Raw genomic sequence first — 13673 nt, 5'->3', positions numbered from 1 at the left:
CATCTTATTGAGTATGATTATTTCAACTGCAGGTTTGATGAACAAGAAGAGAAGCAGTGCATTGAATATTTGCATGACCAAGGATACAACAGTGGGTGTCTATTTCCTACTGAAGGGAGTTATCTGCACATTTACATTAGGAATCCAAATCAGACAGAGGAGGCTTACTTTGATGAACAAGAGAGCAGCAATTTGTGTAAGTTAACAACTATTATCACTCTGGCAGTAATCTTTTCAGGTGTCAGTGCCTCACTAGGATTACAAAAGAAAAAAAAGGGGAAGCAACAGCAATTTGACTTCTTCAAATTCTGCTTAGTAAATATCTGTGTTATTATTATTATTATTATTATTATTATTATTGGGACATGGGTGATGCTGTGGTCTAAATCACAGCCTCTTGGGCTTGCCGATCAGAAGGTCAGCTGTTCAAATCCCCGCGATGGGGTGAGCTCCCGATGCTCTGTCTCAGCTCCTGCTACCCTGGCAGTTTGAAAGCATGCCAGTGAAAGTACCGGTAAATAAATAGGTACTGCTGTGGTGGGAAGGTAATAGGAATTTCTGTGTGCTCTGGCTTCCATCACGGTGTTCCGTTGTGCCAGAAGTGGTTTAGTCATGCTGGCCACATAATCCAGAAAGCTGTCTGTGGACAAACGCTGGCTCCCTTGGCTTGAAAGTGAGATGAGCACCGCAACCCCATAGTCACCTTTGACTGGACTTAACCATCCAGGGGTCCTTTACGACTACTTCTTCTCCTTCTCCTTCTCCTTCTCCTTCTCCTTCTCCTTCTCCTTCTCCTTCTCCTTCTCCTTCTCCTTCTCCTTCTCCTTCTCCTTCTCCTCCTTCTCCTTCTCCTTCTCCTTCTCCTTCTTCTTCTATCCCCAATGCTGCCTAATTTCAATTTTTTACCATTTTTGATGCCATTTATATGCAGTAGTACCTTGTTTTTCATAGTACGGAGAGCTGTTCTGCTGTTTCTACCTTTCCACATCAATCTCTGCCTAGGAATTCAGTGTTGTAGAGGATTCTGATTAATGTTCTAAGGCACACACTCAGTTAACACAGAATGCTTTGGAGTTTCACTGTGACAAATACGACTACCATATTGGGAAAAAAATCTATGACAGGGACAAAGTGTCTTTCCAAGAACCTTGTGTTCTCTCACTCATCTTTTCAATGAGGGACTGCCTTTCATGCTTTCAAAGAACCCGGGAATCCCCAGGAATCAGTTTATAACTATCACACACAACAGCATTTGATTCTCAGTATGCAGTAGCTTTTGCTATCTGACTGCATTTAAAAGTGTTCTCGACACATATTTACCCTTATATAGCATGCAACAACATGCCGTAGCAGTTATTAGTTGACTGATAGCTTATGTGATTTCATATTTTGTTGTTATTTGAGCAGGCTTCAATCATGAGATGCTAACAAGTACAATATGTTCAATTAAAACATTTTGTAGCTCGACTGTGTAATTGAGTGTATTAATGTTATCTTCACCAGTGAAGCCCAACCCACCTGAACACGTTACTTTCCAATGGGCAGATGACAAAGTAACTGTGCAGTGCAAGGGAGTTGACAAGGAACATTGTTTTCACTTTGAACTTCAGTACAAAAGCCAACTTGACAAAGATTGGCAGGTGGGTAGATAAGTGCAGCTTTGCGTTGCAGAATGGAAACCTGGAAAGGGACTTTTTCTTTTGCAGTGCAGAAATAAATGTGGGTGTTTTTTGTTAGGAGTTTTCCACCACATCAACATAGTCTTGAATCGATGAATTTGAAACATCATCTTGGGTTGCCAGCAGCAAAAAAGAAGGCCTTGAAGCCTGGCAAAGCTGAGATGTCCAGAATTGCAAATGGACTGCTGAGGCCCAGCTGTGGAAAGTGGGCTGATTATTGTGCAGATCAAATCTCCTGCATTTGCCGCAGTTTGGCACCTGATATTTCATGCCTCAACCTTGTAAGCTTTATTGTTGGCTAGTTGATATTGGTTTCAACTTGGAACTTATGCAAGACACAGAATGCAGGGAAAACAATTACCATATTTTTTGCTCTATAAGACTCACTTTTTCCCTCCTAAAAAGTAAGGGGAAATGTGTGTGCGTCTTATGGAGCAAATGCGCAGCGATCCCTCTTGCTGTTCTGGCTTCTGAGATTCAGAATATTTTTTTTCTTGTTTTCCTCCTCCAAAAACTTGTGGTCAAGTGCGTCTTATAGAGTGAAAAATACGGTATCTGAGCAAGGATAGACTCTCCAAATGTCCCTATTTTCCAGGGACAGGCCCAGATTTACAGAAGCCGTCACGGTTTCTGTTTAGATCCTGGACATCCCTATTTTCACCGGAAAAATGTTGGAGGGTATGGAGTTATGTGACTCCTGATCCAATGGGATACAACCTTTAGAAGACATCTGAAGGCAGCCCTGTACAGTGGTACCTCGGGTTACATATGCTTCAGGTTACATACACTTCAGGTTACAGACTCCGCTAACCCAGAAATAGTACCTTAAGAACTTTGCTTCAGGGTGAGAACAGAAATTGTGCTCCAGTGGCGTGGCGGCAGCAGGAGGCCCCATTAGCTAAAGTGGTGCTTCAGGTTAAGAACAGTTTCAGGTTAAGAACGGACCTCCAGAACGAATTAAGTACTTAACCCGAGGTACCATTGTATAGGAAAGTTTTTAAATGTTTAATGTTTTATTATGTTTTTATATCTGTTGGAAGCCACTCAGAGTGGCTGGGGCAACCCAGTCAGATGGGTGGAGTATAAATAACAAAAATTCTCATTGGAGAAATGTTGGCGGTTATGCAATGACATCACAGTGCACTCTAAATTGATTGCCAGTGGACTGTTGCTCACATCCCCCTCATCTGTGTATTTTGACACACAGTCCCAATTATCTGAGTGGAACTTAATTTCACAAACTGTGTTTAAGTAGCTGTGTTTAGGCAACTAAAGATCTGATAATTCCTTGGGGACTTTATATGCAAGAAAGCTGGGGAAATCCCCAAGTTGCTACTTCATTGTTCTAATTCATATGTTGATTACTTCCTCATGGTGTACAAGCTTCTTTCTTTCAAAGCATTGCCAGAATAATGAACTAAGGGTTGCATCAAACTAAGTTCATCATGTCCATTGATTTCAATGGGTCCACTCTGTGCAAGGCAAGCACAGGCTATAACCCTGAGATAAGAAATGAGGGGAAAAATAAAGAACAAAATATGATACAAAGGGAGGTAAGATGAAAACCTAATGCCTAATGAAAACCTATTAGAAAAGCCTAGAAAATAGTGAACAGTGAACAAAATTATTAATGACTGGTACTCTTGTTGTTCAGTCTAGGGACCAAGAATGTTGTGAGATTAAAGACCAAGGATTTGATCCAGCGAAATGCTATTCCTTTCGATTCAGGCTGAATCACATTTGCAGTGTATTTGCTTATTCCAGTGAATGGGGAGCAGAAACACATTGGAAAAATGGCAGCTCTGTAGGTAAAAATAAAATAAAATACACTGCTACTGTAAATCCTCTTTCTGAAACTTCTATTTCTAGATAATGCTAACATGTAGACCTACTTCTTGTCATTTATTTAGTGTTCAGGGTATACTGTCTTATATACAGGGTGCCCCCAGACTGCCACTCTTCTGCAGTACAGATTCAAGCACATAAGTTTTAGGTTTGCACAATTAAAGTTTATCATCATCATCATCATCATCATCATCATCATCATCATTTTATTTATACTCCGCAGTCACCATAACACAACAAATCCACTATTTTATTTGATTTTTAATTGTTTAAGAACCAACAACTAACCCTCCCCTGCCCTGCTGTCAAATCCCCCCACTCCCAAATTAGCAGTGATAACAGGGCAATGCCAAAATCCCTTCAATTATTTTTTCCAGGCACTGAGGAGTCTGGGAAATGTAGTTCTCCACTGGAAAGTTGCCATTGCAGTATTCTAGTGGCTGGGAGGTTTTGCACAGAAAACTCCAGCGAAACCATGCCACTGTACTGCTACCTTACCATTTCAGGGTGTGTTTTGGGGAAGGGCGTCAGAAGTGGGGCACGCTTTAGGGAGGGAAACTTTGATTCATCACATATTGTGGATCTACAATCCCCATCAACCCCAGTAAGTGACTATAAAAGTCAAGATCCAAACTGAGCAGAGTTCTCCCATAACGGTCCCAAGCCTTATTTCCAAATGCTACAGCACTGAGGGTGATTAGTCAACACAGGGACCTGTTTTCAGTGACATCCCAGTGGTCCATTTCACAACTGGGAAACAGCAGAGAATTGGACACAGGACTTTAAATGAATTTCAGTTGATATTCTCTCCAGACAACATTTTGTTATAATATATTCCTTTAAAAGCATTCATTAGCAGGCATCAGCACATGTACATGACACTATATTTCCTATTCCAGTATAGTCACGCTTTCTGTTGGAACGAAGAAGGTTAGTTATATAAATGACAATATAAAGAGCTAAATGACAATATAAAGAGCTAATTTTTATTCACAAAGCAGAAAAATCTCATACCGGTATTCTTGTATTCTTTCATCCTAGCAGAAGGGTACTTCAGTGGACAACACAAAATTCCAAATTATTGTGAAATGTAGAAGCTTAAAAGAATGGTGGCCTAAAGATTAATAGTATATATTATTCCATTTTTTAATAATTGTTTTTCGAAAGAAAGAGTTGGCCAAAATATGCTTTAAAGAATCTGATGTTTCTTTTTTCAAATATACTGGAAAACACTTTGAACTTTTTTCTTTTTGTCATTCCTCAAAGATTCCTGTGATATAGATGTCTCTGAACCCAAATCAATTACAGTAATCCCTTTGACTTTGGTGATGGCTGGCGTCCTGGTAATATTTGCCCTTCTGTTGTGCGTTTGCAGATGGGAAAGGTAAATGCTGCTTTGTGCACTCACAAACCCTTGATCAAAATGATCAAAATGACAGAACAATATTTGTGGCGGGAAGGCCTACACATTTCAGGGATCTAATGGGTACAGTGTGCATTTTGAGAAACGATGAACTGCACCTATCCACTGGATCTTGGCTGTTGGAGATGAGGATGATCAAGGTGTGGCAGATAGACCTTCAGCAGTTTACTCCCCCGCCCCCAGGAATTTTACTCCCATATTACAGATTATGGGATGGAATGTTTGGAATTTGCTATATACACTATATGATGTGGGTCTTCCAGGTTTATAATTTTGAGAATAGTAGAGAACAAATGCATGGGATCTGAGTCAGAGTGGGGCCAACTATGTCTTCAGGATTTACTGTGTAAATCCTTACCGGAGAAGCTGTGTGAAGTTTTTTGTGTGTAGGTAAGAATGGACAGATTGGATAGGCAGGCGCTGAGCCTGAAGGCAAAGAAAGGGGCGTCGACAAAGGGTGGAACTCTAGAGAAGATTCAATGGACGCCCTCTGGCCAACAAGTAACATAATAGTCACAAGGTGGTACAGGAAGTTTATGTAAAGTCTTCTAGCCAATCAGAATATTGAGTGGCTTCCCTTCACTCATCCTGGATAAAATTAAGGATTGGGCTCATCAAAGAATGCATGAGGAGCATCGTGAAACCATCTTGGCTAGCCCCACCACCAATAGTTGGAGAAGGCATGCCTCCACACTTTGGCCAATGTGTGAAGGGGCTTTGTGTGAATACTGATGTGTGTGCTTAGAATCCTTTCACATGCCAACCGATTGGGGCATTGCAGCTGCATGTGTTGGGGGAGAGATAGATCGGTAAACTTTATTCGCATTAGCCAACGGCCATAGCAACATAAAACAAGCAATATATACAAATAAAATATATACAAATAAAAAAGACAGCAATGGGTAAAGAGGGCAATCAAATGACCAAGATTATCATTCAGATAGCGGCCCTTAATCTCATTGCACCCTCGATAAACCTAGCAACCTTTGCTGTTGTCTGATCATTTTGATCTGATAAAAGAAAGAACAATGTGGCCTCAGATGGGCGGCCTGGGATGGTAAGTAAGAGTGGGGTAATGATTTCATTCCTCAGATCTTTATAAAGGGGACAGGACAGGTGAACATGAGCTACTGTTTACTGTTGGGGGAGAGGCAAGCAATCCCTGGCATCTCCAGGTAGGTATGAGAGACTTCCCATCCAGAACCCTGGAGAGCGACTGACAGTCAGTATGAATAACGCTGAGCTAGTTGGCTCAAAGGCCCGACTCGTTTTAAGGTGGCTACCTATAGTCCTAAGTGTAACCACCCTTGCCCATCTTTTTAACATGCTCTATGGGTGCGTGTATCTAAAACCCCTCTTTTTAGAACTGCATTTGCAGTGGATGTAACTTTTAGCTGTCCATTCTTCCTTGGCAAGGAATCAGTGCTCTCTCTGGAGAAACTCAACAGACTCTGTTTATCATAATAGATGGACACTTTACTAGTAAGAAAATATTACTGAGTATGATGATTTTGTGATGGAGCCATATGATCAGATTGTGGTGGATTCATATACAGTGGTGCCCCGCAAGACGAATGCCTCGCAAGACGGAAAAGCCGCTAGATGAAAGGGTTTTCCGTTTTTGAGCTGCTTCACAAGATGAATTTCCCTATGGGCTTGCTTCGCAAGACGAAAACGTCTTGCGAGTGTTCCTATTTTCTTTCGCTCCCCCCCTTTTCTAAGCCGCTAAGCCGCTAATAGCCTTTTAGCCGCTAAGCTGCTAAGCCTTTAATAGCCGCTAATCCACTAAACCGCTAATACAGTGCTGCCTCGCAAGGCGAAAATAATCCGTTCCGTGAGTTTCTTCGTCTAGCGGTTTTTTCGTCTTGCGAAGCAACCCTATTAGCGGCTTAGCGGATTAGCACTATTAGTGGTTTAGCGGATTAGCGGCTATTAAAGGCTTAGCGGCTTAGCGGCTAAAAGGCTATTAGCGGCTTAGAAAAAGGGGGGAAGCGGGGGAAAATCGGAACACTCGCAAGACGTTTTCGTCTTGCGAAGCAAGCCCATAGGGAAATTCGTCTTGTGAAGCAGCTCAAAAACAGAAAACCCTTTCGTCTGGCGGGTTTTCCATCTTGCGAGGCATTCGTCTTGCGGGGCACCACTGTGCTAATCCGCTAATCCGCTAATAGGGTTGCTTCGCAAGATGAAAAAACCGCTAGGCGAAGAGACTCGCGGAACGGATTATTTTCGTCTTGCGAGGCACCACTGTATGTGGGGTCCAAAATCCTGTTCACTTTCAAAGATGTTTGTCCTGGTCATGATGAGGGAGAGTGAAATCCTGAACTTTTGGGCCAAATTTGTCCCCAATCTGACTTTAAGTGTAAGGGAAGTTGCATGCCTGGTTCTATGAAATCCCTTTAAATGAACTAGGCTCTGACTTCAAGCTCTAAGCCTGCCATATTGTCTTTCATCAGCTGAAAGGTGCCATTCCCCATCCCATTTGCTATATGTGCCATTAATTTTTAGAATAAACTATTTTCCCTTCTTTGTTTTTAAGGACCCTTCAAATTATCTGGGGCATAAAATGTCTGTTTCTGCTTTTATTTAAATGCTGAAGATCCTATATTTAATGTCTACTTTTTGAACACAGCTTTTCTTTTTCTTTTATGGTTTTTATTGTAATCATTTAAATCATTAATTTTTTTTACAGAATTAGGAAGATCCTAATGCCTTCTGTACCAGACCCCAAACATCTATATTCTGATTTGTTCAGCGATCATAATGGGAACTTCCAGGTAGAGCATCATATTTTTTCCAGGTTTCTTTCCCTTGTATTCTGATTTTCTTTTTCTCAAACTTAGTTTGATCCCTCTGAAATATGCATGCATTCTTGTGTTCCCAGCTGCACATTTAGTGATTTTTAATACCCCAGAGAATATGTGACTATTGAGAGGAAAGCAAATCTAGAACCATGGTTTTATCTTGCTGCAACAAAGGACTCACATCTTTATTAAGCCTAATAAAGCAATTACCAATTACCAAAAAACACTGGATCAATATTTTTCAAGGAAGTCCAAAATGCTTTACGGATGTTGCAGTTAAAGATTTATTTATTTTTTACAAGATTTTGTACTTACTCTTTATAAGTTTCAAAAAAGAAGTAAACATTACAAATGTGTAAAGCCACAGAAACTTTAGATATATTTAGAGAGGTTGTAAAAAAATGCTTTGGATTGAGGTGATAAAAATTGAGAAGATTTCAGGACATAAATTAAGTACAGACCCCATAGTCATACTAGGAGAAATAAATGTTGTTAGAAAAGTTATAGGAAAATGGTAAGACATTGGTACCCAAATACTGGAATAGAAAACCGCATCTTGAAAGGAAGAAAAAAAATGACATCTGGTGCAGAATTTTAATGCACGAAGTATAATATTATAAAAAACTGTAATGAAAACTACAGACTATTGTAGCCAGCCCTCTGGCTTGTGTTAATGAACTGTAAGGTGGTTTTACATCAGCCGAGTTTATCTAGTAGGAAAAATTTCTACCTAAACAAATGATGATGTCCACATTTTTTAAGGAATGGATTAGCAAGACAGAAAATGTGTTGGTTCAAACAAAGGTAAAATATGATGATGATGATGAAGAAGAAGAAGAATGTGCAATTGAAGAGGAAGAAGGAAAAGATTTCCAGGGAGCCAAAGTATAAGCCAGAGGTAACGTTCTTGAAATCTGCACAGTTCTCTCCCTCAAAAAGGAGAAGAAAGAACTTCAGGACCCAGGTTTACATGCAGTTGACTGCTCATATGAAGGGCCCGATTCACAATGTCACTGTTTGTCCAATGGTAGGGAGGGCTTATGGTGCCCCTTCTCTGTACTGTCTTGGCACCTCCTCTGATTGAATGTATGAACTGGGGCACAGCATATGTTCAGGACATCATTGTTTTCTCAATATTGTTGCATGCCACCCTAGTCTCCAAATGTTGTGAGACTCTAGGGGTTCCAGGTGCTTACTCAGGGTTGTGTTTCCTCAAAACCGAAGACTGTTGTTTCTTTAGGAGATATTGCTTATTTACACATATGTACAACCTGAACCCACAATGGAAGGACTCATAGCATTAGCACCCCAAGAGGGTCTTGCTACTCCCATCGCCACAGCCTTGGATTCAAGCAGAGATCAGGCATGGCTCTGTCTCTCTGGCTTCCCAGCCCTTGCTTCCAGCTTAAAGCTCACATAGTTCAATCTCTAACTGTTTTTCTTTCTAACTAACAGACAGTTGTGGGAGGTGGGAGGCACCCATGTGTACCTTAATGGTCCGTACTTAGGGGGCCATTACATCATGAGGAAGCTAGCCTGGCTATTCCAGGAATTGAATCCATGCCATATCCAGGAATTGGAAGGGAGCTCAGATATACAGCCTACATCCCACAAATGCATAACACTATGTTCCCCCTCCCTGATGTTATTATGGTAGGCAATCAAGAAGATACTGAAGGGGTCCAACGTGTACCAGAACTTCAGAGTCAATGCTTGTTATACAACCACTGAAGGCAATATCAACAGGTCGCTCTCACAATTTCAACCACCCAACTTTGCTCACATGCTTATCTCCGTCCTCCCTCCACCGTGTCCTCTGTGTCATCTGTGGATCCTCTGCCAAGAAGACTTCTGAGTGTCAAATGCGTATTAAATAACAGTGAGAAATGAAGAGGTAGATGACATGTAAGTTGGGTAGATGATATGTAAATAGCCATTCTAGAGGATGTTGAATGATACTCATATCACAAATGATAAAAAGAAATAGCCAATCAATGATACTAACTCAGGGAGACAATGCATAACCATTGCCTGTTCTTTGTTGTTTGACTCACACTGTTGTTTCAAAATAAAGAAACACACTTATCCTCTTCTTTGGTTAATAGAAGGCTGCTTCCATTATGCAAAGATTGTCATGTACTACATGTCTATATGGTGCACCAAGTTTCAATGAGCAATGTAAAGTTTATGCAGGGTGTGGATATTCAGCCATGCCTAAAACATATCCCTGTGTTACTGATTCCAGTCCTCAATGAGCTTTGGAGTAGACTGATTGGTATATTTCTGAGTTCTTCTCTTGTAAATTCATCTCAATACTAATGAGGTCTGAGATCTTCTTTGTTTCTCCTATACTGCACTGAATGCAAGAAAGCTCTTCCCTTCCCACCCTTCTGCCTTGAAAACTGTGAGATCTAACTGGTCCCTAATATAGAACTGTCCCTCATGTAGAATTTTAGCCTGTCCATTGCATGAGCTGGCTTTTCATCTGGGAACTGGATAAACAAGAAGAGGAAGAGGGGCCAGTTAAAATTGTGAGGAATCCATGTTAGTTTTCTGCATTATGCCAAATTAATGTGTGTACACACAAACACACCCTTACACATTACAGACCACACGGATGCATACTTCACATGTTCAGCACATGGACACATAAATTATGAAGACAGGAGAAGGGCATTAGAGAACAGGCAGTTCATGTTTATTTTTTATAGTTTTTATTAATTTTTTTGTTTTACAATTTAGAATACTCATTTAAACATCCTTAAAATATCAACGACTTCCCTTCTTCTCTTTCCATGGTTCATTTTGCATATCATAAATCCTTGCATATTTTACATAAACTAAACAATTCAGTATTCTATCATTACATCAATCAAAACCTATTTAAACTGTTGAATTTATCTTAATGCTGCCAACAATTTCAAGTGTACCCAATTCCCCCCTATACCTTCAATAAACATTTTCCAATCTTCTCTAAATGTATGTTGTTCTTGTTCTCATATTCTATATGTTAAGTCTGCAAGCTGCGCATATTCGATCAGCTTAAGTTGCCATTCTTCTTTAGTTGGGACTTCACTCGTTTTCCATTTTGAGGCTAATAAAACACGGGCCGCAGTAGTGGCATACATAAATAACCTTTTTTGACACCTAGGAATTTACATCTGAATTATCCCCAATGAAAAGGACTCTGGATTTTTGTGTTTTTATTAAAAAAAGTACTTTAAAAAAAATTCAATTCATTATGGATTATTCCCAATACTCTTTTACCCTTTTACAGGTCCAGTGACAGTTCATGTTTAGATCAGGGGTAGCAAACCTATGACTATTGAGATGTTGTTGGACTTGAGCTCCTGTGGCCTCTGGTTTAGATCCTCAGTGCCTAGAAAATAGTCAGGTTTGGGCTGTCAGTTTGCTAAAAGAAGAGAAGTTCAAAGCTCACCAGCAGTCACATAAAACTTACATTGTTCAATGTCCCATCAGCATCCAGATGTTGCACATGGTAGAGGGCATGATCATGAAGCCAACTGAATGCATGGACTGTAATAAAGTGCAAGATGGTGGTGATTTCATAGGTTTATATGGTAGTCTCTAAGGACTTGACTTGGTCACTGGACATCCAGTCTCCAGTAAGAACAGACTATGAATTGCAGTGATGCTCTTTCTATGCATTGGCTTATGTGTCATTCTTGCTTTTCCATATGTTAATAATTTGGCTTTTAAGCAGATCTCTGTAGGCAGAAGCTTTGTAACAGAATCTTTGCCTCCAGAGAAAAACGATAATGTTGCATGTCTACAACTTATCAGACCACACACACATGCTTAGAGGCAAAATACACAATAGTAATAGCAGATGTTTAGCTGTATTGCTTTAGCTCTGATAATGTGGTCAAGCGCCTACGGGTATTTTGGAAAAATGAACAGCAAAGAAAGTCCTGCATTGTTTTGTCTGAGAGTCCTTCACACTTCTCACGCACATTAGTTTACTAAGTGAAATCAGAAACCGTACACGAGAACCTTACTTTTAGAATTGCACACGTTGGCAGCATCCAATTTATAATGGATATTTAATTTAAGCCAAATGTCTGTGTACCATGCACAAGAAGGGAGCTGTATTACTGTGGATGTCTCCATGTGAACAGGGCTCCATGATAAGATTGAATAGCAACCAAAACACATAAGGCAGGAGTGAGGACATGGTGGCCTTTCAGATGTAATTGGACTCCACTGGCATCAGTCTGTCTTGAGAGACAATGGATGAATGCACCATTGGGAGTAAAGTCAAACTGTTGGAGAGTTGCAGCACTTGCTGTGGATGTAATGACCAATATGGGAGATATATGTTTCTGGGGCAGATGAAGACATCTGCTTTCATTGCTACAGATGCACCATGGCATTTTCTCTCTCTGTGCTCCTCCCAGTAGCCATTTTTCCTCTGGCCACTGCTATGAATATACACACTGTCTGTCTTTCTGTCTCCAGGCACTGCTGTTGTCTGCAAGCGATGAATGTTGCCAGCCTTCATGTCACATTTGCATACATCTTTATAATGCAGAATTGGTCTGCCGGCAGGCCTGGTGCCTGAAGCCAGCTTTGTGTAAAGGAGTCCGACACTTCCCATAATCCCTGCTATAGTTGTTTCTTCTTTCTTCTTCCTCCTTCCTTCTTCCTTCCTTCTTCTTCCTTCTTCTTCCTTCTTCCTTCTTCCTCTTCTTCACCACCACCACCACCACCACCACCACCACAGGCTATTATGTGACTCATTGAGAGCCATCTTGGTTGTAAGTTGCTTTGGGTTGCCTTGGGCAATATAAAGTGTCTAACAAATTTACCGTAATAAGTACAGTAACAATAATAATATTTCAGGGTAAAGCACCCAATCCAAGATGCAATCCAAAACAAAAGTACAGCAACAAAATTTTGAGGCTTTCTGGAGCCTGCCGTTATCTGTTTAATTATAATCTTTTTATTAAAATAAAATAAAAACTAATCTGAAAGTAAATTTTCTAAATGTTTCTACTGTTTTCTGTTAACCTAACAAATGCTAGAGGGGATCAAACACAAATACTGAGACCCTAAGATGATCCACTCCGTAAAATAAGTTGGTAGGATGGGTGTGAAACAGCATCCTGCCCCCTTCCCAAATTACTCCTGATTTACTGTACAGGAAACCAGAAATTATATTATTATTGGATACCAAATGCTGTTAATATTGAGTGAGTTTCAAAATACAATTTTTGAAAACAATTTTTAGAAATTCCTTTTTTGCCAATGGCCAAGGTCCATGTAGGATCCTCATTGAGTCTTCATATCCCTTAGTCCCCCTTCCTTCTTTCTCCTGAGAGCCCATTCTAGTGGGGAGGTATTTCATGCACATAAAAAAGATACTAAGTCCTAGCAATAGCTTCCATGTGATCATAGGAGCTGCCCAAGGGCAACGCTGAAGGAAAGCAACTTTGATGTTCCAAATACCTAATCTCAGACCACATGGGCACTTGCCCCTGTAAAATATTAAACACAGACCCTTTTGATCTCACAGTATAAGACTAAGTCATAATTGCTTAATACATTGAAAGATTATCAAAATAAAAGTAAATGGAAACATACTATCTTTTAAAAATGTCATTAGGCATTTTTACTTGTTCATGTTGTTATTGAAATATTCTGTGGTGAGGCCAGTACTTCCTTTCCCTCTCCTCCACCCCTGCCCACTAATCCTGTTAGGCGCAAGATATTCTGTTGCTTATTATTTTACTCAACCGGATTTTCTCTATGCAAACGTAGGCCATGATCTTGTAAACCTATTATTTGGAAGCAGTTCCACTGAGCACAACAATGGGACTTGGCATTGATGCAACTGTGTTCAGGATAAGAGAATAAACCTCAGACTCTTGAAAATACATTTGTTCAAACCAAATAACCCAGAAA

The 13673-nt window shown here is 40.3% G+C and overlaps 1 protein-coding gene across 1 annotated transcript in view; it reads left to right on the top strand.

Moving 5' to 3' along the window:
• The window catches only part of CRLF2 (cytokine receptor like factor 2), a 49134-nt gene extending 38408 nt beyond the window's left edge, over positions 1–10726 (top strand). The window contains exons 5-11 of the mRNA XM_081197120.1: positions 33–196; positions 1504–1640; positions 3334–3487; positions 4791–4908; positions 7637–7721; positions 8511–8646; positions 9406–10726. Of these exons, the coding sequence (XP_081053246.1) occupies positions 33–196; positions 1504–1640; positions 3334–3487; positions 4791–4908; positions 7637–7721; positions 8511–8639 (787 nt within the window). The 3' untranslated portion in view covers positions 8640–8646; positions 9406–10726. The remainder of the gene's footprint in view (positions 1–32; positions 197–1503; positions 1641–3333; positions 3488–4790; positions 4909–7636; positions 7722–8510; positions 8647–9405) is intronic.
• The last annotated feature ends 2947 nt before the right edge of the window (positions 10727–13673 follow it).

This window comes from Podarcis bocagei (assembly GCF_964188305.1).
Source record: "Podarcis bocagei genome assembly, chromosome: 6".
In the NCBI taxonomy this organism is placed as follows: Eukaryota; Metazoa; Chordata; class Lepidosauria; order Squamata; family Lacertidae; genus Podarcis; species Podarcis bocagei.
Note: the sequence above shows the minus strand (reverse complement) of the source record. Positions and strands in the feature narration are given on the sequence as shown.